Here is a 27256-nt window from a genome sequence, read left to right on the forward strand (position 1 = left end):
AAATACTCACAGACAGCGTTCTTGTGGCTTGTGTCTTTGCTTGGAAGCATTTTCACGCCTCTGGACTTCAACTCAATGGCCTTTTTTACTGTTGGGTGGAGAGAGAGAGGTAGAGAGAGAAGAAATAGGAGAGAGAGGAAGAGACAGAGAAGGAGAGAGAAAAAGAGGGAGAAACAGAGACAGAGAGAGAGAGAGCAGAGCAAGTTAAGTGGGATAGCACACATTATAATCCATTTATGTAATTACACAAACACCCCATGAACCACAGCTGAAAGTAAATCTGGGGGCCCCTTGTGCCAACACCTCAGTGAGTCCTTGGCTGCACCACCGCCAAAGCTTCTTTCAGAGCTGGCCTCTGCTACAGACATGTCTTAAAAGACTTACACTGACTGATCACCAATGGTGTCCACAAGCTGGTGATCAGAAGTTCACTGACCAAAGACAACTTTCTGGCCAGGATGTGAACGTTCAGCTTGTCCATGGCAGCGGAAAATACAGCGCTTGCCCTGAGCCAAAAGACAGCCCTCCCAGTAGGACACCTGGAGTCTACATTCACATCAACTGGACCACATTTTGATTACAGAGCCCTGAATTCAATCCTGCAATTAAGGCATGTGGGGAGCCAATTACAGACGGAACCAAATGCAAAATAAAGAAGAAAAAACTCTATTTGCATAATGTCTTCTCCATATGACATCACACAGACTCCAGGTATTAATAGAACAGTGTGGGCTATGATTTAAAATCAAATTAATAAATCTGTCCTGAAAGTTCTGAGACACAAAATGTGCTTACAAGATCATGCATAATGGCATGATGACCCACCATACCATATGATAGCATGACAAATCATTTTACATTGAAGTCATCACAAATAATCTTCCTTAGGTGACCATAGCACTTTTGAGGTAGTAACTGTAAAACTACGTTTTGCAACATTATGGTCAATTTTTATAGTTATACATTTACAATTAAATCTTCTATGGCAAGAAAGCTAGTCTGGTATGGATACTACTCCCCCATGTGTATACTAAATAGGAGTGTTCAGTATGTATAACGTGTGCATGATAAGCATATGTCTTGATGTTCTTTTGGCATTTCGCCAAACCACAAGCTAAAAGACGGCCTGAGCATGTCCCATCCCCCCTCCACTGGTTCCCCACCTGAGCTGGCATTGGCCACACGCTCCCTCCCAGCCTCCAGATGCTGACCCTTACCTTGGTATTGGGCACTAAATCCTTTCCGCCGGTGGTTGCTGTCTGAAGTGAAATGCAGCCGCAGCCAGTTCTTGCTGCTGATGACGGGAGAGGGCAGATTCATGCCCGTCAGCCTGAATGAGCAAACAGTGAAAGAAAGACATTTTTTAAATAAGTAAACAATCAAATGCCAGTGAATTTGGCATTTCAGTTCTTCAGCCAAGATCAATGGAAATCATTCATACAGTGAGGCTGATATTTGGAGGTTTGCTACAATGGAAAAAAATGATGTCAGAAGGCATTCAAGAATCACAGTACAACATGTAATGTCCTTAACTGTCATGACAAAAATACTCAAATGTCAGCTATTCCTGCAATTTTCACTTTGCTAGTAACTAAAATAATTTTCATGCAGTGTCTTACACATTACATTAACACTAAAAAGATGAATGCTGTCAAATTAGCTTGCTGTTTTGTTGTAAATGCTTAAGTCTTACAGCAAGGTACACAAGAAGTGCTTGGGGGCAGAATCAAAGAGATCTTCATTCTCTCAAGGACAGCAGCACAGTTACAGACTCCTATCAACAACCTCGATCAGGACGTGGACATCGCTTGACCACAAAGGCAATGAGATACATCTCAGAAAGAAAATAGGCCCTGACATCTTCTATAAGCCATAGTAGCATTTTCCTTCTGAGTTGAGAAAGAGGATGACTGACAAGATTAAGCCCAGCACTGGCTACAAAGCTACTTCTAGGCGCTATTCTCTGAGATCAATGAGTAGAGAAGCTTTAGATAATCTTTTGAATTTTTGAATGTCTACATGTATCAATCCATGGCGAAAACTACAAACAACTTCACAACCAAATGTTTTTACAAGGCACTGCACTGGACCTGCATTTGGGCTGATTTTCTTCAACCGTTTTGGTCACAGAATAAACTGAATGGTGTTATTCTTTTTTCTTGTGGATACGAATGTATGTCCACATTAGAGTAACTGATTAAAGTCTGCTGGTGAAGTCTGAGGGGTTGCACTGAGATAATCAGCCGCCTTTTAGAAGAAGAAGGTGTTGTTTAGCTTCTTAGGGGTTTTGAGGCCTCCCACACAAGGCTTACATCAGAATCCTTTCATTTCCTGGTCTTGTAATACGACAATTTATTTAAATTTTGAAATGTTTATGGGATATGATTCCAAGAATTATATGCCATGGTCTGGGTATTAGTATCGTATAATTTACACTCATAGATAATTTACAAGAATGCATGCCGATAAACAGTATTACCACATGTGATGACTGAGATACTTCAACACTACACCATATTCATTGCTGGTATACTTTTATCAACACACTGGAAATTAGAATAGAATGACAAGGGCAATATACATCTTAACCAGGGGTTCAATTACCTCCATAAAAAAATAACACTCACTAGGGATGTCTTTGCAGAATTAAGAAGTGCATGAATAAAACACAATGAATCGCCAAGGTTTTAAAGATCACATTTGAGATGCCAAAAGATATAGCCTACATAAGAATTAACGTTTATTGCCACAGCCTGTAAAATTCATGTGCACAAAATTATTTAAATACTGGGAAATACTGGTCAACATTTAGTTACAAATTTGAAGACTTAATGTTGAAGTGTCAGCATGATGTGGTACACTAGTAAGTGATCACTTTGCAGATAAGCAAGATGTTTTACTCTCACATCACTTCTCCTTAGTACAGCATATTACCATAAGCAATTAATAGCATATTTTAGCAAATTTTTCATATTCACTAACATCTCATTGTACCTTACCATAATCCTTAAATCTAACTCCAAACATAGTGTTATAATATGAAAAGCACATTTTACTTTTTAAATATTAGGTACATAGTACACCAGACACTTGATATTAAGTGAGCTTGACATTTATTTATTTATTTTAAATCCACCTTCAACAAAGTGGCAAATACACTGGATAACCTCATGAGCTGCAGCTAAAACACGAGTAAGTCTATGGGGGGACGTCAAACAATCCAGCTGCCACCCCCAGTAGAGTTATTATGCAGTGTCAAAGTTAAACACCTTGGCTGAGTATGAAGCATTTTCCACTAAAACTCAACACATTTATCTTACTTTTTAATACAGACTTGGCTTTCATCTCTGGAAGTATTTCTGTGTTAAAATGTAAGATTTTCCCTCAGTAATTCAGCAGCATGACGATTTAGAGTATAGCAGTCAAAATGACATCACTGACTTAACCATACAGACTGTTATGGCAGTACTCTAGGCAATTAGACAACTACACAATTACCAGCTGATTCTACCCTTCATAAAATAAATTTGCAGATAACAGACAGAAACCATGGAAGGAGCTATTCAGGAAAATAAACAGACTTTTAGCTGGATTCACTGAAAGTATGAAACTGCTAAACTCCATTATGTCGCAACAGGAATGTACCATTAAGCCTGATTGAATTACCCCCTAGGAAGCTAATATCAAAGGAAGGCATGCCTTTGACTGAATGGGAACAGCATTATCTACCTGGCACACACTGAACTCAGTTTGTGAGCTTCTTTTGGGCCATTCTCAGTCCAGCAACACAGTTACAGGCAGCAATAAAGATTTTGGTTGGACATTTATAGATAATAAGCAGCATTTGAGGTACTGATGGTGAGCGTGTGTGTTTGAATCCTTCATAAAGGAATTCTTGAAAGTGAACACTTTGCCACAGGCAGCTGAGAATTACATGTCAAGAATTAGAACCGAACCTTTATTGAATGCACAGTTTTAGACGACATGCTGACAGATTTATGACCGGGAGACGAGCAAAGTCACTTGCCACCAGGGCTGACTGACGACACGTTCTGTCTGACGGGAGAAGAGTGCACAAGAGAGCAGCTCGACAGAACTGGTGAAAGGGGAAGCTCACGTCCGGACCAAGCTCCTTTCTGAGCTTCAGGAGAGGCATGGCATGGGGCATTTGTATTCAGTCTCTATCTCACATCAGTGGACTCGACATGGACATCAGACCAACAGCAGCACCAGCAGAGGCTGCACAGAGAGTTCTGAGACGCAGCCCATGAAAACTGTATAGCAGAGGCTTAGTCACAGTGGCCTGGTGGTGGTGGCGTTCATATCGTGGTTACGTGCAAAAAGAACAAACACGGATTAAATGGAAAAAAAAGACTAAGAATAAAGACTGATGACCTCAAAATGTGTTTAGTTCAATGGGTTTGCAGATGCAATGTTTCTGTATAGAGATTTTGTTGAATGTTACATTTCACATTTTCAGTATCTATCCCACATACGGGATAAACAGCGCATGTGATATCATTATCATCAGTGTTTAACAGGATCCCAAACCTGATCAAAACAATGATACCATCATACACAAACTGTCATATCAGATTTTTCTATTCTTAAGATCTTGATTCTAATGCACATATTAAGTTGTTTTTGCTCTTGTAGATGTTCATTGAGATGTCCCTTAACCAAGTGATTTGTAAAGAACGACATTGTGTTGAGAGTGGCCCTCTTCATTCAACAAGTTAAACTTAGTCATTGAGTGTTTCCACACTTCTTCTTCCTCATGTCCACCTTCATATATATGAAACTACTAATGTGCATACACCATGCGATTCTAACATTCCTTTGAGCATTGTTGGAAACAGTAGCTGTTCTTCAATGCCAGTGGCCAGTAAAGAAACTCTGAGATAAATCAAGCGGGATCCTTTCAAATCCTTGAAGTATGGATAGCACCCAAATTAATCTGGTTCTACAAAATAACTCATGTCGAGCAATTCAGCACCATCAACATGACAACAGTCATAAACATCCATAAAGACTCCTTCATGTTCATGACAGGTGTCATGTCATGTCATGGTTATGATGGCGTCATGTCAGTCTTATGCACACCCCTTCAAATTAAGTGTTACCGACTTTTTGTAAACGACAATCTGTGTGCAATATTCTTGGAGGAGATTTACAAACCTCAAGTACAGTAAATGTTCAGGCATTCGATAATCAAAACGTAAATACAGTTTACATTTAATGAAGTACTTAGGCTTTGCATTTTAATGTATAGGAAAACACCAGAAAACAAATCATTAATTACATCATGGGTCTGCATCAGAGTCTTTAACATTATTAGTGGTGGCTTATTTGGCTGGATGATTTGTTGATGTATTGGATTTGGCACAGAGAAGCAGAGATTAGATTGACATGGGGGGAGGGGGGGGGGGGCAATAGTGGCAATTACTGCCCCAACCTGATTGGATCCCTCTACTGCATTTCAGTGGACTTAAGAACACTGTAGCACGGAAAGCAGATTTGGATGGGAGGCAACAGTAAAAAAAATAGGCTCTGCCAAAAAAGAAGAAGAATGAGAAGAAGAAGAAGAAGAAGAAGAAACCGATGAAGAAGAAGAATAGTAGTGGCAGATAGAAAAAGTAAATCTTTCTGAAGTTTGGAGTCAGGTGGTGAGAGAGTGTGTGTATGAAAAGATGACTTTCAGCTGTGTAGGAGCTGAAAGCACATTGTGCACTGTGTAATTACTAAAGCGAGGGCATTCTTGGGATCACTGGAGCTGGGCGATGACCTAAGGCCCATTTATAAATATGATATATCATGCCCAGCCAATCATTTTAATCATTTTGAAGAAAAAAAAAGCATTTTTTTTATGTACATGATACCACCAAAGCTATAACAAAACATACAGCTGAAGATAATACGTTGCACTTTTAGAAACACTGACATTGGGGAACTAGTCATCAACTTCTACTGACAGGGAAAAATAAAGATCAATATTTAACTATCTGGAAAGGAAATCTGAGAAGACTTCAAAAAGAACGGCCTTTATTTTATTCAACGGTTCCTATTCAATTTATTCTGCTCCAGTAAGTCCGGGGTCAGCGAGGTCAGGAAGATCATGCTCATGTGCACTTTGAGAGGCTGCTGTGGAATCTGAAATGAGGAAGTGTGTGGACATTCCCATGATGAAGTGTCAGAGTGGCTTCCTTTGATTGCTCCTCTGAATCTCCACAGTAATCCACTGCGGCTCTAATGAATACACAACACTACTTGAAAACAGAGTACATGAAAAGAGTACAGAAATGCATGAGAATAGGACGGCCGAAGATCTGAAAAGGACAAGTGAAGACATGATGTATATTCTGTGTGTAAATTCAATAAAAACAATATGAAACAACATATTGTTCCGTCTCAATGCAAAATGCAATGTACAGATAGCTGAATAGTATGTTTAGATTTGCGTTATGTATATGTTATATGTTGTGAGAACATTTAGATCACCGTAGATGGAAATATATTGCATTTTGCGGGAAAAAAGAAATGCTTGAATGAAATTAGTTTTTCTGATTTTAGCAAAGTGGTCATATTTGCATTGTAATGTCCTTGCATATAGCCAAAATATAGATGTAGTTATTGCTGAAGAGATTTGTATGTAAGTCATGGGCTATCAGTGAGAGAAAGCAACTCAAGAATGCAACTACAGTACATTGATCACACTCGACAGTACTATCTACAGTATCGTGACAGCCAAACCAAAAGATCAAAAAGTTTGTTCCTGGTGTCATGATAGCGGTTGATAGCTAGATGTTTTTCTGAAGAACCAAAGCAAGGGAGAATGTTAATGTGAAGTTCATAAGAATTTCACACCAAATACAGAGGACACCTTAGACACCATCACAGCCACAGTAGACTTCTAGTGGTGTGTTGTGTTGTTGTTTCACTAGACTTCTAGTGGTGTGTTGTGTTGTGTTGTGTTGTTGTTTCACTAGGGGCCCATTCGTCGTAGGGTTGAAGCTAAGTTAATCAATTGGCCTTTTAGCCCGTTAAGATTAGCGAGCTGATTGAGAACAGCAAATATCGGTTCGTTAACGGCTGATCCGCATCCAAATTATGTGGTTAATTTCAACCAGGCTAAACTTATCATGGCATTTGCGCGTGCACGTCCTACTTCAAAAGGCAGGAAAGGTCGATCACCAAAACCATGATTTTCTAACGGTATAATGGTTCTAAACTCAAAGAAAAGGGCTCTTTTTTCTCCGCTGGCGAGCAGGAGATGAACATGAACGCTTATGAAGAATACAAGACCATAATCATGGCAAAATTCAACACCGCCACCGCTGTGAGAGCAAGGTGTGTTGGGATGTTTATAGGGTGATATCTATGTATGAATACCTGACAGCAAGTGTCAACTGGTACAGAGGTTTCCTCTACCGGTTTTAATCTGCAAGGTTGCAAGTTTGAATCCCCTGACCTCCTTCCTCGATGTAATTTTACATTTCCTTGTAAGTCGCTTTGAATAAAAGCGTCTGTTAAATGACTAAATGTATTAATAACAAATGCATTAAATTGAAGCAGTGAAAATAAATTGTCTGTATTTCTCTCTACCTTAGTCCACCTTAATCATTTTCTACAATAATGATATGCTATGGTGTACTAATAACACTCATATAATTATGAGTGCTTTGTTCTCCGCATCACCGCCACTACAAAAATGTACCACTCGCAAAAAAGCGCAAGAGACTGTGGTGTTTGCAATAAATGACTCGAGAAGGTCTTGTAAATTAATGATTCCTTGTCGGCTGAATCGGTAGCGCTCATACAAGAATAATGGATCTTGGCGATCGCAAAGAACTCTCTCCCTCCGCTAATCTAACTATGTAATATCAGTCCTTGGTCAATGGGATCCCTCCTTTTTCCGGGGGTGTGGCAAGCTTATCCAGCTACACTTAAGTTAGCCTGCGCTGGAGCAGGTTAGTGCTAATCGATATGTTACTATGGTGATTTATCAAAAGTTGCTTCCACAAACCAAAAAGAGGGGCGTTTTTTATCTTAGCCTGAAAATTAGCTGGCTAAACCGCTTAGCGAGCTACGACGAATACCCCCTAGACTTCTAGTGGTGTGTTGTGTTGTGTTGTGTTGTTGTTTCACTAGACTTCTAGTGGTGTGTTGTGTTGCTGTTTCACTAGACTTCTAGTGGTGTGTTGTGTTGCTGTTTCACTAGAATTCTAGTTGTGTGTTGTGTTGCTGTTGTGTTGTGTAGTGTTGTTGTTTCACTAGACTTCTAGTGGTGTGTTGTGTTGTGTTGTGTTGTTGTTTCACTAGACTTCTAGTGGTGTGTTGTGTTGTTGTTTCACTAGACTTCTAGTGGTGTGTTGTTGTTTCACTAGACTTCTAGTGGTGTGTTGTGTTGCTGTTTCACTAGACTTCTAGTGTGTTGTGTTGTTGTTTCACTAGACTTCTAGTGGTAGTGTGTTGTGTTGTTGTTTCTCTAGACTTAGAGGATGTGGCAGCAGATAATATATGCATTTTTCGATGCTGTTGTTTGTGTCTTTTAAAGTAACAGTATGTAGCAATTGTACTTCAGGGTTAGGGTTAGGGTTAGGATTAGCAATTTTACCTTAAAATAACAGCTTAAAAAAATCGGGGCGCTACAATGACGTTTAATATGGAGAATGGCCTCTGTGCCATTGCCATACCAGGGTCCGTAGGCATATTACTGCGCTATGTAGGTTTCTGGAAGCCGCCCGGGTACTACTCTCTGCCGGACTAGTAAGTACTTGCTTGATGTTTGACTGTGTTAGGAAAGTTGTTGGCTCACTAGTTTGTCATAGTGTCAAAGTAATCAAATTTCAACAGGTTTCGCTAGGTTTAGCCGCTAGCATCTCGTTAGCGATGAGCAATTCCTCCGTTGTGCTGCTTTAAGAGTATTTGTATTTTAAGGGACCCATTAGTCTTGTGTGGTAAGAGCCCTTGCTATAGTTATGGCAGCACGAGTCACTTTTGTTGTGAAGTATGAAGTGTTTTGGGTTTTGCAGCGCATTTTGCACAAAAGCCTAACTGACGTGCTCAGGTGCGTGTTTGTAAAACTCTCTGTGTGATACGTTTTTAAATTTCATGGTATTGACAAAATTATGAAAATGACTGAAAAAATACTGTAGTGTTGTAAATTTCAACTAGGCTTGTTTTGCCAATCTGGCCTGGTCCTCAAGGTCTCAAGCACTATTTGTGAAACAGTGAGTCCATAGTCTTCTACCTATTCCACACCTTCACAAAGCAGGGTAGACTGGTGCACTGCACCTGCGTATGCAAGGATATGTCTCTGTGTATGCATTTCTTTGTGTTCATGGGTTTGTATGTGTGTGTGTTCATGCCTGTGTGTATGTGTGTGTGTGTGTGTGTGTGTGTGTGTGTGTGTGTGTGTGTGTGTGTGTACAGACACACGGATGTATGTCTTTTTGTGCACATGCCTGTGTGTTTGAGAGGGTGCATGTCAGTAAGAGAGAGAATGCATGTGTTGACGTACATGCATGTGTGCACGTGTATGTGTCCGTCCGACAGTTTTTTTGTGTTGGTTTGAGTGGTTTGGTGACAGTGTTTCTGCCTCCTGTCACTCCCATGACAAAGAAAAAAACGAAGAAAAAACCCCCCTGATGTCCCTCAGTGTAATTTCCATCCCATCTCATACACTTCTGAATGCGAGAAGGCTAAAAAGGGAAGGGGGTGATCCTGACATTGCCTCGAAAGTTCAGTGATGAAATGAACATATTTATCACACCATGTGGTGTGACACTGATAAAAGAAACCGCTTTATTTTTCAGCAGGCAGAGAAAACCTGACATGACAGTTCAGTAGACATCTGTCTCCAAATTCCATGCACTGGAAATTGCTTTAGGAAAGTCAATCAGCTGGTTCACCAAGAAGCAGGCCACATTCAACATCAATGCCTGACTACGCTCACCTGCCAACTGCCAATCTCCCTCATTCCCTAACGTCTGTTTGAGTAACAGTCAGGAGGCTCCATCTCAGGAGACTAAACTGCTTGTGGTGATAACAAAGCATGAAGGTGTTTTACTTTGAGGAATAAGGTTAATTCCACATGAAGTGATATGAAGAATAAATAGGATTACAATTCAAATACAAGCTGGCAGAAAATGGTTTCTGTGTGAAAGGTGTGTGTGTGTGAGAGAGAGAGAGAGAGAGAGAGAGAGAGAGAGGGAGACTACCACAAAGGTATTGTATCACTGACTGGAAATACAAAATTAATACAGGGCAGACCACAACTGTGTAAAAGCTTCATGGGTATCAGTTACCCACATAAGTAATTAGCTATTAGCATTTGAGCCAAAACCCACAAATTACTTTACACTTCTTATTCTGAACTTGCTAATGCACTTCTCAAAGACTGAGAGTTCTCTAAAGGTCAGTTCATCGTGCACTCCACCATCTTGGCCTGACCTGGCCTGTCTAAGTGCCTGTGTCTGAGTGACAGACCTCTACTGAGTCAAGGATGGAGCTCTGAAGAAGGAATTCTTCTCTGAAACCATGCAGAATTGCTTAATGTGAATTAGGGGTCTTTAATCTGGAAACATATTCCTATAATTTCTCTTTAATCTGTTGGTCTGTAGTAGGTAATCCTTTAACTGTCGTTGAATCTATGCACAAATGTACTTAATATTCTCTCAAAACTCCCAGAGAAATTAAGGGGTTTCTGTTTCATAGTGATGAATGCCTCCTCAGTCACTCCACAGTTCTGGCAGAAGTTTGCAGTCCTGCAGACTTGCAAGACACTTCAGTTTGAAGCCTCCGTATAAACCCTAAGAATCAGCCAAAACCTCATTAGCCATATTTTTGAGTTTGGCTTTAAAAAGGAGCTTCTGTTATTGGTTAATTGGCTGACAGGTGGTGTATTTTATAGATTATGTACTAATTATACATATCAGAGGGAATTTGCCTTGCACCAGACGGGACTTACATTTCTGGTATAATGCCCTATAGTCCAATTGTAAGGGCTGTGATGAATTGGTCCCTGCAACATTAAGTATGATCCCCAGCCAAAACCAACTCAAGCAGTCAAAACTTTAACTTCTCTTTAATCTGTTGGCATGTAGGAAGCAAACCTTTAACTGTCTTTGAATCTATGCACAAATGTACTTAATATTCTCTCAAAACTCCCAGAGAAATTAAGGGGTTTCTGTTTCATAGTGATGAATGCCTCCTCAGTCACTCCACAGTTCTGGCAGAAGTTTGCAGTCCTGCAGACTTGCAAGACACTTCAGTTTGAAGCCTCCGTATAAACCCTAAGAATCAGCCAAAACCTCATTAGCCATATTTTTGAGTTTGGCTTTGGAAAGAGCTTCTGTTATTGGTTAATTGGCTGACAGGTGGTGTATTTTAGAGATGCTGTACTAATTATACATATGAGAGGGAATGTGCCTTGAACCTGACATGACTTACATTTCTGGTTTAACAATAGTACCCCATAGTCCAATTGTAAGGGCTGTGAGTAATTAGTCCCTGCAACATGAAGCATGATCCCGAGCCAAAACCAACTCAAGCACTCAAAGCTTTTATATAAGTCTTAAAGAAATATATGCGTTTTCTGGCAGTGGATAGGAAAACAAAATGCCAATAAAATGGTGCCATCGATATTTGACGGAACTCTTTGCAAAATCATTTACATTTCTTTTCCTTATGTGCTGATAAAATACACCTTAATATTTGACCAGATTTTGATCAAATCTAAATGTACACTTGTGATGTTTAGAAAGCATGCCTGCTACCTATAATTATAGTTTAGTTTACTGTTTATGCACTATCACTGTAACGGTTAACCCATGATTAGGTTGGCCTGTATCACAAAAGACGGGAAACATCTCTCCTTGCTTAAGCAATGGCCCATGTGTTTATGTTCCCCATAGTCAAACTCTGGAAGGCTCCATCAGGACAGACTTGCCATTGCCTCCACTAAATCTGAAACAAGTTGAAAACAGACGTACTCTGGTACCTGAAATATATCCTTTCTGGCTAACATACATCATTAATTCAAACTGTTGAGACAAATCTCCTCTTGCCCATTGCCCATTACTATAGCAAAGGGAACTATACGTCCACATGAGCTGATCTATGAGGCAGCCACAGTTCTCTTTTTTTTTATTTGCTTTCCTATAATTCATTGTCTGTCATATTTGGGGGTTTGCCTATTATCTGGCAATGGCACAATGAATTGCTTAATTAAAAGGAGAACTGAATTCAAAGAGATTTACCATCATGGAAACATCATGTCTGATTACACACACCAAAGACAAGTGAAACACACTTACTTTCTTACTTACAAAGACAAATTATGATAAGACATAGTATGCTAATGTAATAATAATACAAATAATCTTTCCATAAATGTCAAGTCACTGTCCCAACTGTGCGTGTGTGCGTGTGTGTGTGTGTGTGTGTGTGTGTGTGTGTGTGTGTGTGTGTGTGTGTGTGTGTGTGTGTGTGTGTGCTTCATCTCATCTCTGTGTGTCACATATGTCAGTGCAGGGCACCACCTGTGTAAGGGCAAGGCATCAGCATAGATTACCATCATATGTCACAGGATGTTCATTAGAGTCGCGCCTGTGCTCAGGACTAATGTTGGACTAGATTTGTTGAGCAGACCATCATGAAATTATAATGATGCACCAAGTTCCGTGCTACCAAATGTCTTCTCATTCTGCTGAATCATGTCTGCAATTTGGGATGAGGAGCTGCACTAAGACCCTATTAAACTCAAATTAACTTTCTATATCTGTATTTTTTCCATCTATTAAAATATATAGAGTATGTTGCACACGGCACAATAGCCATTTTATTTTCTTGTTATAGGTATAGTTGAGATATGGGTTGTGATATGTCGTTACGTCCTGGTGGCTTCCCTGTCACAAAAAGAACTTGAGCCACTCTTCGGAGATCGAACTGAAATTAAAGCCATTCTAGCCCGAGCTTGACATCATCTGCTGGCCAGTCACCAAGAGTACATCCGTTTCAGTTTCATATTGACTGCTTAGCATGTAAGCAGGTAGCTTTTGTAAAGTGGGGAGCAAAAACAGGTTAGTGAAGGTAGATAGTCCTCTGGTCTAGATGTGCTCTTCCAAGACTGGCTACAGGCATTGATTGATCGCTTCGTATGTCTACATTATATACACTTTGTCTCTTATACTGTAGCTATATGCATACGCATATACAGCGCCGTCAGTGATTAAAGGTCCATTGTTGGTGCTTGTGTTTCACTGAAAAATGGTACAATCCATCCAGAACAGAGAGAATCTTCATGATTCTACCCTTTAAAGAAAGTTTATGTTATCAAGTCTATAGTGACTTTTAGCTCGACCAAACTCTTGCAAGCCAAGAAACACCCTATTTGTCAATGGAGTGGTCTTCATGAGGCAAACCCCTTGACATTCATGTTTGTTTCTTTTCCAGACCTGGTACACAATATCTTTTTAAAGTGTCTGACTGAAGGCTGAATGTAGCACTGGGATTTAGGCAGCTAGAGCCAACTTCAAGCTCAGTAGCATTCCACGGGTGGAACGTCTGATCGATTTCACCCCAAGGTCTTTTCCATGGCCTGGGAGAAAATGGCCGCCAGTCGGTGGGAGGTTTTCCATTTGGCTGGCATGCCCACCAACATCTGAGACAACAGGAGCAGAGGTCAAAGCACTGAATGGTCCTGAAATGATTAAAGGGCCTTGTATAAGATTAATGGTGCACACCAATAGCATGTTAAGCCTATTATGTATCCTCTGTGTCAGTCTTCAAGACACAGCGGCGAAAGACTATGTCAGATAAAATAAAATATCAGGGCTTTAAAGGCTGGTTAGAAGTCACATAAAAGACTGATAGCCTTCGACACCAGTGTTAAGTGACAGGGATAACTTTCACACAATCAGTAAGTAGCTCTAATGGAGCTTATCTAATGACGCCACTTTTAACCTCCTAACCCATTATGTAAACCTCGTTTAACCTATGACCATTTATTGATGTACTACACAAGATCTTTTCGCAATACATTCAATAAGCGCAGTGGCTGTGATCCATTCCTTTTCAAAGTCATGTGTGCACTTAATTCGGCAGCGGCTGTGGCAGATTTGCTAGAATACCAAACTGACCGGGAAAAAAAATGTAAAAGAAATTAAATAAAACGGAGACAATCGTACACATCCACTTAACATTTAAGGAACTTGATAGTCAGTAGTCAGTAGGTAGTCAGTAGTAAATCTTGCCCTGTATTTTGCACTGTATTAGTAATAGTAAGCTATATAGTATATAGCAATGAAGAACATGAATGGTTTTCTTAAATGACAGCTTCTATCACACCATTAGTTCATAACTCACCAATATTAGATCCTTCTGATCTGTAAGCTCCTTACTCACCTCAGCTCAGGAGGTAAAGACCAAAAATTAAGTAATTGACATTTCTTTAAGTATGGTCCCTGCTTACAGAATTTTTTTTAACACGCTGACAGTTTGTTTTACAGCACAAGGATTTACAGTGTCATTTGTGGCAATAGCAGAGGTTAAAATCAACACCAATGAGAAATAAAAGGGCTAACCTTCCCAATTATATCATAAAGACCTTCTGCTTTTCATGTTCATATTGAATTATTGATTTTTCAAATGCATTTTCCTACATACCTCTGGGGTATTCAAACAGGTCTAGCCATTTTCAGATGAACAATGCCTCATAGAAAGTGCAATATGACTATTCAAGCCACAAGCCATTTGACATTAAAAGTGCTGTCCCCTACTGTTTTCCTTCCCACTGGGTCTGTTTTCTGATAGTTCAGGGTTACATTCACTTTGCCTGCTTTTCCAGCCATATGCCACTGAGTCAAAATCAAATTAACCAACAACATGCCTATACGCTTTTAAAACGCCGGGTCCCTCTCTGAATGAAAGCTAAACAAACTGAAAACAAAGCTGGGGATAACAGAAAACACTGATAATATTGTTTTATTGTTTTAATATTGTAATATGTTTTTTTTAAAGAAAAGCATCGAACAGTACAATTTACAATCCATTATCCTTGTATCATATCGCAAAGTTGTCTTAAAAATAGAAATAACCCTCAAATAACCATATTGTGAGAATAACAACTCTGAAACTGAATTTACAGCTAACCTATAGCACCCGACCTGAACACTTTAAAAATACAATTGCATCAGTGGTTTAGACACCAGCAAGACACATCACCCATCCTGGTTTTTTTGTTCTGTTTTTGATCGTTTCTCACTCAGAACTCTGTGTTTTTGAGGTGACACAAAAAGACCACTTCACTGCTAACATTGTTAACCATTATGAACTGTCTTTGGAAGAAGTTGTTCTGACCATTACAGTCTACAATTTTTGACAAGTGGCTAAACCACCGAATCTTTTGCCACGAGGACTACGGTGTCCTCTGAGGCTTTCCCCCCCCCTTTTTTACTTCTTTTTTTTGCACTTCCTCAGATGTCAGTCGAACATTTTACTTGGCTCTCTCCGTTTATTTGGCTCTGCTAGAAGACCCTCAACTAATGAGACAACCTTCAGCCTCCAACCTTGGATGCACTCAGGGAGCTGTTTAGAATCGGCTTACCCTTTCTATTCCCCAGGACAATTCTGAACAGATATCTGGAGCCATTTCCTACATAAAGGACGGCCTGAGGACAAGTGAGGCCCTTGACTCAAAGTCTCCACAGAATGGGGAGAGGCGCTTGTCTTTCTTAGCAAACTACTTCAGAGCAAGTGAATCTGAGGTCTAGGATCCATCCCGGAACCGTTTTTTCTATCTCTCTCTCTTGCCTTTTTTTTCTCTCATTCTTCTGTAAACCAACAGTACAAAAACGTATGAAAATGTGGATCTTGTTGTCTTCCCTTGGTACTTGGAGTTGAACTATAGTAAAAATATGACACCATAGCTCTGTGAGCCACATTCAGGCTTGCAACACGTTCTCAGATTCTCAGTTTTCTATTACCATTGCCCTAGGGGGGAAAGAGACCTTCTCATTTGTTTAGCCAAAGCACAGCATGCAATGCTAAAAAACGCTGTTTGCATAGGTAGCCTACTGTTTGTGCAGGCTACCCACGGTAGGCTGGCTGCAAGTTCAATATTCGTGTCATCATTTTATAGCTGACATGATCTACATGCAACACAACATTAAATAGGCCCAGGGGTGATATTTCCTCCGCCCGGAACCCCATCATGAACAGGCACTGACGTAACGGTGTCCTACTGTACAACGGAGGGCAACTACTGTGATAAGTAGTCGTTCTTTTATGCCACCAGAGACAAATGAAACCCATTCGTGCTCTCCCGTCCTCAGTCTCAGCGGACAGCTGCCAACACTGGTGGCACTGAAACCTCAGCAGAGTCCACCATCAGAACACAATGCAGCAGGTATGAAGCATGACCCAGCATACGTGCAGTGCAGTGACGCGTCATAAAACAAAGCTCTTTTTCCGGTGCTGAGGTGCCTTTTCACGGCCCATCAGATGCCTGTAAATAAAATGTTGATTACTCACCATATCGACGGGACCTCTGTGCCGCTGATCTCAAGGAAGTCGTATCTGTCCTCCAGCTGGAAGTCTGTGAATACCAAGGCAATGGTGTCCCCTGGTTCTGCGAGTATACTCCACGTACAATCCGCACTGTTCTCGTACTCCGAGGGAAAATGAGGGCTGGATATCGTGCCTGTTGTCCCTCTCAGAGTTCCACCACAGGAACCTTCCGCTACGTGTGAGGAGGTGAGATGGAGAGATAGGCATATTAGGATGTTAAAATGATCCGGACGTGTGTGGCTCAGCAAGGACCAAATGTGCATGGGGAACTTATAAAATATATGCAATATGCAATATACAATAATGGCACAGTGCTTAGGAAGCATTACACAATTATTGCAATATGAAGTAAAAGGTTTATAAGAGCCATTCTAGTAATGTAATAACAATCCTGAGTTTAAGGAGTTTATCAGAGTTAAACTTGGTTGAGAATGAAAGAAAAGCTACATCTTTTGAAATGAGTCCAACTGAAATATTCATCATTTAACCATGGAAAACAATCTAAATGTCTGCAGGCAGCTTGGCACAAGCTGATATCTTTAGAACTACCAAGTTTAATCATTTTAAACTCCTTAAAATAATTTAATCTTACTCTCACTCGCCACAGAAGTGACAAAAAAAAGACATGTACCTCGACAAAATGGTGCTGGGAAATCCCACGATGCACCACTTCCTGGAGTCACCATGCATGTGAGCACAGCATGTCCCTCAAGAACGTATCCCATTACACAGCTGTAACGGATTTTGTCCCCTATGTTGTATCTTGACCCTTGGATTATTCCTTTTGGTATTAACCCTGGATTTCCACAGGCATGACTTGGCAACACTAGAAAAAAGGAAGAAAGGCAACATAAAGAAATGGACTTTTCACATTTCAAACGTGCATACGTAGAAGGGCAAATCAGACAAAAAAAAACAGACAATGAAATAAGAATCACGTCAGATTGTGATGTGCTCTGTTTATTTTCCATTTACCTTCAAGCAGATGATGCAGAACATTGTTACATCCAAGAATATTAGTAATGAAGTGCATAAATATATTAAAAGAATAGAAAAACACATTTGCATTTTTCCATAATTTATCTTCTTATTTCAGTGCATCAGTAGTGCTTCAGTGCAGAAAACACTCAAATGTCTTACAAACAAAGTCCATCTTTATATAACCATTTAACTTCTCAATACCCCTGACTGATTATAAAATTCAGCAAATTTTTATCATGCCAAGAGTACGGAAAAACCCATCCAAATGTTCTCCCTTTATCGTAGGCAGCAAATACAAAGGTAAACCCATAGAGTGGGAGCTGTTCAGTTATGCATACAGATCACATATACGGTAGAGGGTATGGATTTATGGGTGAATCATAAATCAATGGGAAGAGAAGCAAATAGCAAAGTATAGCTTAAGCTATGCTGTTACACAGAAAGTTCAATACATGAGATGCTATTCTTGAGTATGTATTACATTTGGCCTCTAAATAAATGCTAGTATACATCAGATCATGGACCAAGCTCATATCCACAGGCGTCATTCATGCTGGGGACACGTTCCCACCACTTTTACCCCCACTACTACCTGTGCTGATTACAACATCAATGTGTGCGACACCTCACAACACTTCCCTTGGCTTCAGAAAAGTAAGATCGATATGTCCTGACAGAGAGTCTTGGTTTAGGCTGGACATATCTGCCAATTCAATCTCCCTCATCAGGGTCTGCACCGTACCAAATGACTGAAACAGAGACCGGCCGAAACCACAAGAGCCAGCAGGGGAGGTAACTCGTGGTTCAAAGGGTGTCGAAAAATGAGTACAGGGGAAGGAGGTGGGGAACCTTTTAGAGAGCAAAGGATCAAAAACGTGTGAGGTGATGAGTGAAACTCATCTCTCCCACTGTAGAGTGGCAGAAGGGACCAGGCCTGCAAGCCGAGCGCCTATCTCTCTTTTCAGCTGGGCTAGTAGGCCTTCAGAATACAGCCCACAGAGGGGAAAGCAGTTAATTTACTCATGCAAGCTAAAAACTGTATGACCTACATTAGCATGTATTACTAATGGTAAGTGGAGGGAAAAGGGTATGCATATGATTACGGACCACTACATTTCATTTGCATATAGTCAAATAACAGTGTTTTCTCCTTGAGAATGATGACACGGAAAAATCTAGAGGGGTGGAGAAAAACAGCCGTCTAGATGGCGAGTGAATATGAGGGAGCGAACTAAGACAACAAACCATTTTGGGAGCAGATAAATCGTCCTGTCCCTTATCACATCCAGTGAGGACATTTTAAAGAACAGTTCACTACTCTTCTCTTACCATGTCACCGCTGAGAATGATATTTCAGCAGGGAGACCTTTAATACAAAAATCAATAGCAACCTGTCTCTCTAAATTCTCTCTAAAAAATTGCTTGCGCTCTTAAACTCACTGTCATACAAGAAACATTTGTTAAGCACAGTAGCAGCACAGTATATAACAAGTTTCATCTAAGAACATTTATCATGTTTAAGAAGTTTTCTTGGGTAAAAATGGTATGGATGACAGAGGGCTGTTATAGTGCATTACTTATCTAGCAATTCTGTCTATCTAGATTTGTTTCTTTGTTTGTCATTCATTTATTCTTTATTTCTTTGTTTCTTTCTCTCCTTTGTATCTTTCTATTTTCTGTTTCTCTCTCCTGTAATAGCCTATTGTTGATTTCAGTGGAAACAGGCTTTTGCTGATTGCACTGGAAACAGGAGCCATACCTCATTTACAATAGTATAGGCAAGTTACATTTGTTACTAAACTTGTGCCATGGTAAGTTTGATACATTATTAAATATACGTTATTTATTCCAATTATAAAGCACTGTTGGGTCGTAGACAATGATGATGAATTCATGTTGCTTACAGCCTGCATGTAAGCCAGTATTTCCCTGTACCTGAAGATCAAGAGCATTTCTTTAGACAAGAACATCCCCTGTGAATGCACACATGTCCAGATATTTGCATTAGTTAAAAATTCATCATCAAAGACAACTAGTGCTGATTGCATAACACAAAGTCATTGGCGGCCAGCATACAGCATTCTGTCAGTAAGATTAACATCTCCGTGAGAAACACATACAGGACAGCGGTCATTAAGATTTAATGACCGTGAAAAGAGAAGCCAATCTTTTATTCAGTTTTCCATGCTTAGACATTATGAACAGTGGAGAGAAATTATGCTCTTGCTACACTATATCCTTGGCCCAATTACATTCTATGGAGAAGGAAAAAATAATTTCAAAAATGAATTACAGACCCTGTGTTTCATCTTATTAGTATGCTATTATATTAGGTTCCATATCAAAAAGATGTGGCTGGCCATTCATTAGTGCGTAATAACGCATACTGCGAGCATGGATACATCCCATAACAGCCAATAGCTGTTGAACACAGGTAAAAGCCATCAATCCCTATTGCACAGGGGGATGACAAATTTAAAGGTGAGTCCAAGTTGTTAAATGAAGATGTATGAAGTCAGAAGGGGAAGTAAGTCGTTTTCCTGCCAACGCTGTGGCTCCAGAGACTGCTTATTATCCCCTAGTGAGACCACTCGGAGGGTTGTGGTAACCTTAGCATCTGTTGTTTAGCACCATGCATCATCTGCCCTCCTTGGCAGCTACCAGTTTTCACGACTGGGTCTGTGGGCTATTTCTATCTTTGTCTTTACAGCCATCAGACAGACTGGAGTGGGCTGGTGTCAACAAGGTGCTTTCCTGAAATACGACTCAACAACACACACGTGAGGCACTATCCTGTCAGCTCTAAATGGTGAAGGATTTCAGTGTTTTTTATTTCATGACATAATGACAAATGTTTCCTAAGTCTGTATTTTCCCTTTTGTCTGGATTGTCGGATGGCGCCAGGTTTTATCAGTATTCAAATGGTTATTGTGAGCAGTCAGGCCTTCCTGCCCTGCAGTCCTTGTTACCTCCGCCAAGGAGGTTATGTTTTCATTACCGTCTGTTGGCTTGTCTGTCTGTCTGTCTGTCTGTCTGTCAGCAGGATTAAAACTACCAGACCGATTTTCATGAAACTTGGTGAAGGGGTGTAGCATGGGCCAAAGAAGAGTCTTTTCAATTTTGGAGCGGATGCAGATTCTTTACTTCTGCAATATTGCAGCATTTGACCTTGGCAGAGGTCTGCGCTCTCCAAGTGCCCTTTAGTATGCACATGCCTTCACACCTTTCCTACCTAGGACCAACTTCCCCCAAACAGACTCCCACTGTTTCCCTTCCCGTCACACACCGTGAACCAGCCCTACCGGACACAGTCATTCAGTAAAGTTATGTTTTCTTTTCCTCTATATTTGACCATGTAACCCTTATAATGTTGAACATTAGAGGTAATTGTGCTGTTGAATTACCGACACAAATTGCCAATGTAAATTGCCTTGTGGAACTGCTGCAAGTGTGAGAGAACAGAGCAAGGAGTGATGCTGGGAGATTGAGGAAACATCGCCGCCTTTGGAAGATAAAGAAACGCAAAGCAAATACAGAAGAAACTACCACTACTCTACACACGATAGAGTCTCTCTCCATGGCAACGTACTGTACACATGTGAGACATGCTGCATAGAAAACGTAGAACAAACCGACACCCTACCCACCACACCAGTATTCCATTGTGTCCATCCATCCTGCAACCGCAACTCATTTCAGAGCTAAAAATACACTTCTGTTATAATCCAATATAACAATTGGCGTGTTCACCAATTTCGCCATATCAGGCTAAAAATCTTTATCCAAAATATTCACTATAAAGCCAACTCTTTAAAGTCATCTTTGTGATACAGTGTATGGTTTGCTTGTAAGGCCTTCACTTTTGCATAGACAATGGTGAGTATGAGGGACTGATGTACCAATAAAAGCCAGAGCAGAGCGAATGGCTCGCGTGAGATTTGAGTACAGATAGCTCATTTTAAACCTCACTGGAAACTGAAAAAAAAACATTGTGGAACTCAATCAATATATTTTTTAAATATTCTACCCGGGCAGGGCAGAGTGAAGGTCACAGAAATCTATTCTAGTCAGGTATAGCCTGCAGAAAGGTCTTACCTAACAAAACCTGGAATGAAAAATGTATTGATGTGAAAGATCAAGGTTCATAAAAGTCAGCTATACATTTTCATCATAGTTCAAACATACCTTTATGCTACAGCACGCAGTTTAAAGCCTCTGTTTTTTTTTTCACTTAAACTGTCAGACAATTGAAAGAGGAACAAATAAACCATGTGCATGAGAACCATGCTTTCAGGGGAGCCATCACACGCATTGTTGTGTGATTTCTAATTGATAATGATAAATCATATTGTAAAATGTTATTTTCTTTATTCATTCATGATGTGCTGCTCTTGAATGTTCACTGATGACAGTTGGAGGTGGTGTGAAAAAGCCTTGTCCACTCAAAGCCAGGACTGTAGGTTAGAGGCCATGTTTGACGAGGCTGATGGAGACAAACATGGCGTCTGGTTGGGTTGGGTTGGGTTGCTGTCTGTATTATGTCCTGTCGAAAAACCCTTTTGCTTTGTGCCAGAAAAAATAAAAATTTCACAAAAGAAGGCTTCCAGTGGGAGGAAAGCAATTAGTGAAAAGTTTCTCTCAATTACTATCTTTTCTTCTGGGCTGGTTGCTGTTGCAGCTTGCGTTTTCGATTAACATCCTGCTAGGCTAACAGGTGTTCAAATTACACAGTCAATCCAGCCCTGTTGATACCTTTGCCACTGTCTCCTTTTGTGCCGTCATGCTGTATCTGTTTTAACTCTGGTATTTTCTGTCCTATTTCACTAGTCAACATCATCAGGTAAATCATTTTTTTTGACCATGCTGCATATGTAACTATACCATTATATACATATCAGTTACAAACATATCTGCACTGAATATACAATTGGTAGTATGTCTTCCTGGTGTTGTCTAAATACTAATCATGTGCCTGTCATTGATTGTTTGAAGAAAGGTATTCAATCAGATGAATTAGCTGGTTGCATTGGAAACAGGTAGGAGATTTGAGATCTCTCACATTTGAGAGGTTGCATAATAACCATTGGCTTAAAGACATTATGGTTTGAAGACATTATGATGCAGACTGACAGGCATGGGCATTCTAGTCACACAACTCAATCAACTAAATTCAAAGTTGTGAATATCGTGGGAGCAGTAATCCTGTCGAGGCAAATCCTTTCTTAATTTAAACAGGCTCTGAAATTGATACTCAAGTGTCTTCATTTTGACCCTGCACTGCATTATCAAACCATGATGTGCAGACAGACAGACAGACAGACAGACAGACAGACAGACAGACAGACAGACAGAAAGAAAGAAAGAAAGAAAGAAAGAAAGAAAGAAAGAAAGAAAGAAAGAAAGAAAGACAGACAGACAGACATACATACATACATTAAGACATACATACATACATTAAGACAGACACATTTATCCTACATTTACTCCTTTAAACAATCTCTCTATATATTCATATTCTCTGTAAAAGTCAGATTAAAGGTAAATATAGTCTGGTATACAGTATAAGCACTAAACTATCATTACACCGTAAGCACTGCGTAGATCATGTTTCACGGATATAAAACTGTGAATGAACTCCTCCTCTTCAGGAGAACAATCTGTCTGTTAAGATCTGGAAAACCTCTGATCTGATGTTACCATTAAATCTGACAAATAAAATATAAACTCTCGTGGTCATCGTGGTCTTTAATGTTTCTCCATTCCAAGTGTAACTTCCAAATCTACTCATTGTCAGGAGGTAAACATTTCAAGTTGAATTCCATCTACCTTAATCAGTCACCCTAGGAACTTTTGAATGTTTAGCATCAAGGACATGGAGGAAACGGTCAGAACAGTACAGCTATTTCTAACTTCTAGTCCAAGAGGAGATAAGTCCAGTCACTATGGGGCCAGACACAGTTTGCGGAGGAAGTTTGGATGTAAGACCTGTGTATGTTTAGCATACTTATTAGTTGTGCACACTTGATCTACACTGGACCTCTGTGCCGGTCCATGTTTGGACGTCGCCCATTTGGGGAAGTCTAGACAAAGTCTACTAAATCAATAGTATGGATTTTCCAAGGTTTTTCTTCCACGTTTGTTTGGATTATGTAATCCCAGATGACTCATGTTTACAATGAAATTCAGACCTGCCAACTGTTATGGCCTTGGCCACTCTCCTCCCCTGCCCGTAGCGCATGTAGAACATGCGAATGCCATCCGTTAGGTTTGAACTGCGATCTCTAAGCGAGAGCGGAGGCAGCTCAGCCAGGAGACCACTCAGACACACACACTTACATGCATCATGGCTGACATGATGTATAGAGACAGGGCTGCATTACTAAACAGCACAGGTGAAACACAGACTTGGGATTAGACCGAAAACAACCTTCTCGAGGAACTAGGCTCTGTTCGATGATGATGTATAGAACAAAGACGCTCCAAGTCTGTCTAAATCTCTTGCTACCCTTTTTTCACAGATGAAGTCAAATGGGACCCTTTTCAGTTCAATACTTTAGGAAAAAGCACAGCAGCAATCTGTAACTTTTTAAAACAAATTATACTCTCTGTCAGGACCATATTTGTAAAATTAGCAGTAGTTATTTAACCCTATTAAGTAAATAAATAATAACTGCAACATGTTAGAGGGGTGCAAAATATCATTAGAAATAAAGGATAGCATTAGAGCTGACCAGACCAGAGTTGGAACTGGAAGGTGATAGGTGTTAAACATAACAGCCATGCTATTGAAGAGTGGCAGATGAATGAACAAGAGTGAACTTCAAAACAACCGCCCTGATGTGTGCCTGAAATGGATTGGAAGGCATCACGAATGAGCTGAGCTGTCAGCTGATTGTCAGGCTTGATTGACATGACCTCTCTGAACTGAAGACATGCTAGGTCTTTATGACAACTATTTCATTTTTTTTTTGTAAAAAGTCTTTCTAGTTAGCCAACAAAGCCCTTTGAAAGGCCCTTTTAAATACATAACAGCTCGGCAATTCAACTGCCTTTTCCTTATACCTATACCTCTAGTCGATTCCACAGTCCACAGGCTACAGCTTTCGCTATATGAAAAATATGATGATTACAGTGCTGTTTGACATCCCAAAGGCACATACACGTCTTTATTGATAGACATCCAACAAACATTGGCCAATAAGGAGACTCACATATGCTGTGTCCCTTCACATCATATTTGCTTCCATGTGAAATGGATTATTTTTTGACAAAGACTGCAGAACACTATTTGGGAATCCACAGGCCTCACCCAGGAATATGTTGGAGCCCTTTCTTTACTAAAAGAAAACTTTCATTTATTTGTGGCCGTGATGTTGCCGGGTAGGTTTTACCTGATCTGCAAAGTTTGATGGGTTTTCGTGACGTAACGGAGTAATTCACCAGCCCAACGTCTGCACAGTTTGATTGACGTCACATTCTATTGATGACCACCTTCACTGTTCACTCGTCAGCCATTGAAAGCCAGGCTTTTAGAAAAGCTTGCCAATGTTGCAATTGTATGAGCCAGGTTGCTGCTTTTGACATAGCGCTGTTAAATAGAGTAGAAACTATGCAGCAACGGCATAAGTGGCTTATGTTCCAGATAGGGTAAAAGAACACATACATGTGTTCTTATTTCTGACAGTTAAAAACCAAACGATCAATGATAATGCGGGACATGAACTCAGTATCTGGGATGTGGGACAAAGGGTCAAAATGCTGTGCAGCACAATGCAAACGCTCCCTAATTCTTTGGGATGCAAAACGTCCATCACTGACTGCTGGACTCCATTTCCAGGCCACAGTATTAGCAGTCCACGGTCCAACGAATATGCAGATAATTAGGACAGCAGAACATGCTGAGATTGGATGTAGGGGTGGCACAAGCCAAAGACCACCACTGAAGCAGTGAAGATTAAGAGTTCAGATCATTACCTTTGAAACAGCTCTGTGGTTTCACATACCTGACCCATCAGCAATATGCACTGCACCAAAGGTCATTTAGTAGGAAAACCAGAAGGACCAGAAAACGAATTGCACTGACTGCACATGTATGATTGCAGGAGTTGTACATGTCATGGAGTTTAGTCTAACCAGATGATCATGTGAATGCAGCCACAAATAAAGTTTCAGCTGAACAAGTCAACATCTTCTTTTTATGAAGAAGAACAAGGTGCTTTTAGGGAGATTTATTCAAATTTCATTCATTAAATACTGTGTAATGTCACATGAAAGTGTGTGTGTTTGTGTGTCTGTGTGGGTGTTTGTGTGTGTGTGTGTGTGTGTGTCAGTGTGTGGGTGGGTGTGTGTGTGAAGCCAGGGAGCCAAATGTAAGAATTGTGTTGGCTGATAAGACTTGTATTAGGACTCGCTACCTAACAAGGCTCTAATATGTTAGGTTATTATTTAAATATCATTGGTGTCCTCATCATACCTGCCAACATTTTAGCTAGCTAATTCATTCTGCATTGAACTGGCCTGCCTCCCTGCGTAAAGAGAAGCGATGCACACACCCCTTGGATCGGGTTGTGGGTTGGCAGGTTGTGGTGACGGTTGCGGTGATCTGATGGGTTGAAATTGTATGTTGGTGGAATGTGCGTGTAGACTGTGCTTTATAGACGACCTGGCAACTTGGGTTATGTCAGGCAAACATACAAAATCTACAGATTCGTGTATGGAGATTGTCTATCTACGTTTGAGGGCCATGTAAATTACAGCAGTTTCCTGGGAGAAACAACAAAGACGAGGAGAGTGCTGGGAAATGGCCTTGATATACAGGAGAAACCCGGCATTGTTGGCAGGTGTGGTCCTCATGACCCTGTTCCAATCTAATATGAGGGCCCTCAATCATGTTGATTAAAGAAATTAGTAACTGACAGTAAGACTCTAGTCAGCCTGGACACTCTGTCACCATAGGCCATTAAACCCATTTGGCCCGGCTTGTTAAATTGCCTGAATGAGTCCCTGATTGAATGACATCAGAAAGATCTCCTAATCAAAAAAAATAAAAAAGGCCACTCTATTCCTATGCAGTGTGTGACGCTTTAGGGAAACACCAGAACACATCAAATCTCTGGTACTGAGAGCAAGAGCTGGCTTTTACTTTGCAAGACAACTTCCTGATTTGAATGCCCCCCCCACCTCACTAAGCCAAAGAATATGACGTGGCAACTTAAACTGCATGATTTGGAAAAACTATTTTTCAGCTGATAGCATTGGCACCTCCTATTACCTGAGAGCGCTCTTTATTATAAAAGGAATCAATGCATCCAATGGAACACAATGTGTGCTTGTCAACTTTTGTACTCTTGTAAAATGTGCATAACATTTGATGGAAGGTTCATCATGAATAGCTACTGATACACAGAATATATATTTTTTTTTTTACCATGGGTTATACTTTCTGTCAGTTTACTAACATTATCACTAAAAAACTGCAGCGGCATCAAGTTAGATAGTTCGCCCATTGCATTCAAATGCCATGCGGTGCACTTAGCAGGAAACCCAACCAAATGAATTGTCAAGTAAAGGGCCTGCCTAAAATATAGCCCATGGCTAGAAGCACAGCACTTTTTCAATTATCATAACTGTGCTAACCATTTAGTGATGTTGCTGAGCAATCTAGAGACCCACTCAAAGTCCATGCCTGCTATTATGAGTATCCACA

At 40.3% G+C, this 27256-nt stretch overlaps 1 protein-coding gene across 3 annotated transcripts in view; it reads right to left on the bottom strand.

Moving 5' to 3' along the window:
* The window catches only part of csmd1a (CUB and Sushi multiple domains 1a), a 289469-nt gene that overhangs the window by 108266 nt on the left and 153947 nt on the right, over positions 1 to 27256 (bottom strand). For all 3 annotated transcript variants that reach the window (XM_031578518.2, XM_031578517.2, XM_031578519.2), the window contains 4 exons: positions 17201 to 17395; positions 16534 to 16741; positions 1218 to 1330; positions 11 to 88 (listed from right to left, as the gene is read on the bottom strand). In XM_031578518.2, coding sequence (XP_031434378.1) covers positions 11 to 88; positions 1218 to 1330; positions 16534 to 16741; positions 17201 to 17395 — 594 coding nt within the window. The remainder of the gene's footprint in view (positions 1 to 10; positions 89 to 1217; positions 1331 to 16533; positions 16742 to 17200; positions 17396 to 27256) is intronic.

Source organism: Clupea harengus, chromosome 13 (assembly GCF_900700415.2).
Source record: "Clupea harengus chromosome 13, Ch_v2.0.2, whole genome shotgun sequence".
Lineage (NCBI taxonomy): Eukaryota > Metazoa > Chordata > Actinopteri > Clupeiformes > Clupeidae > Clupea > Clupea harengus.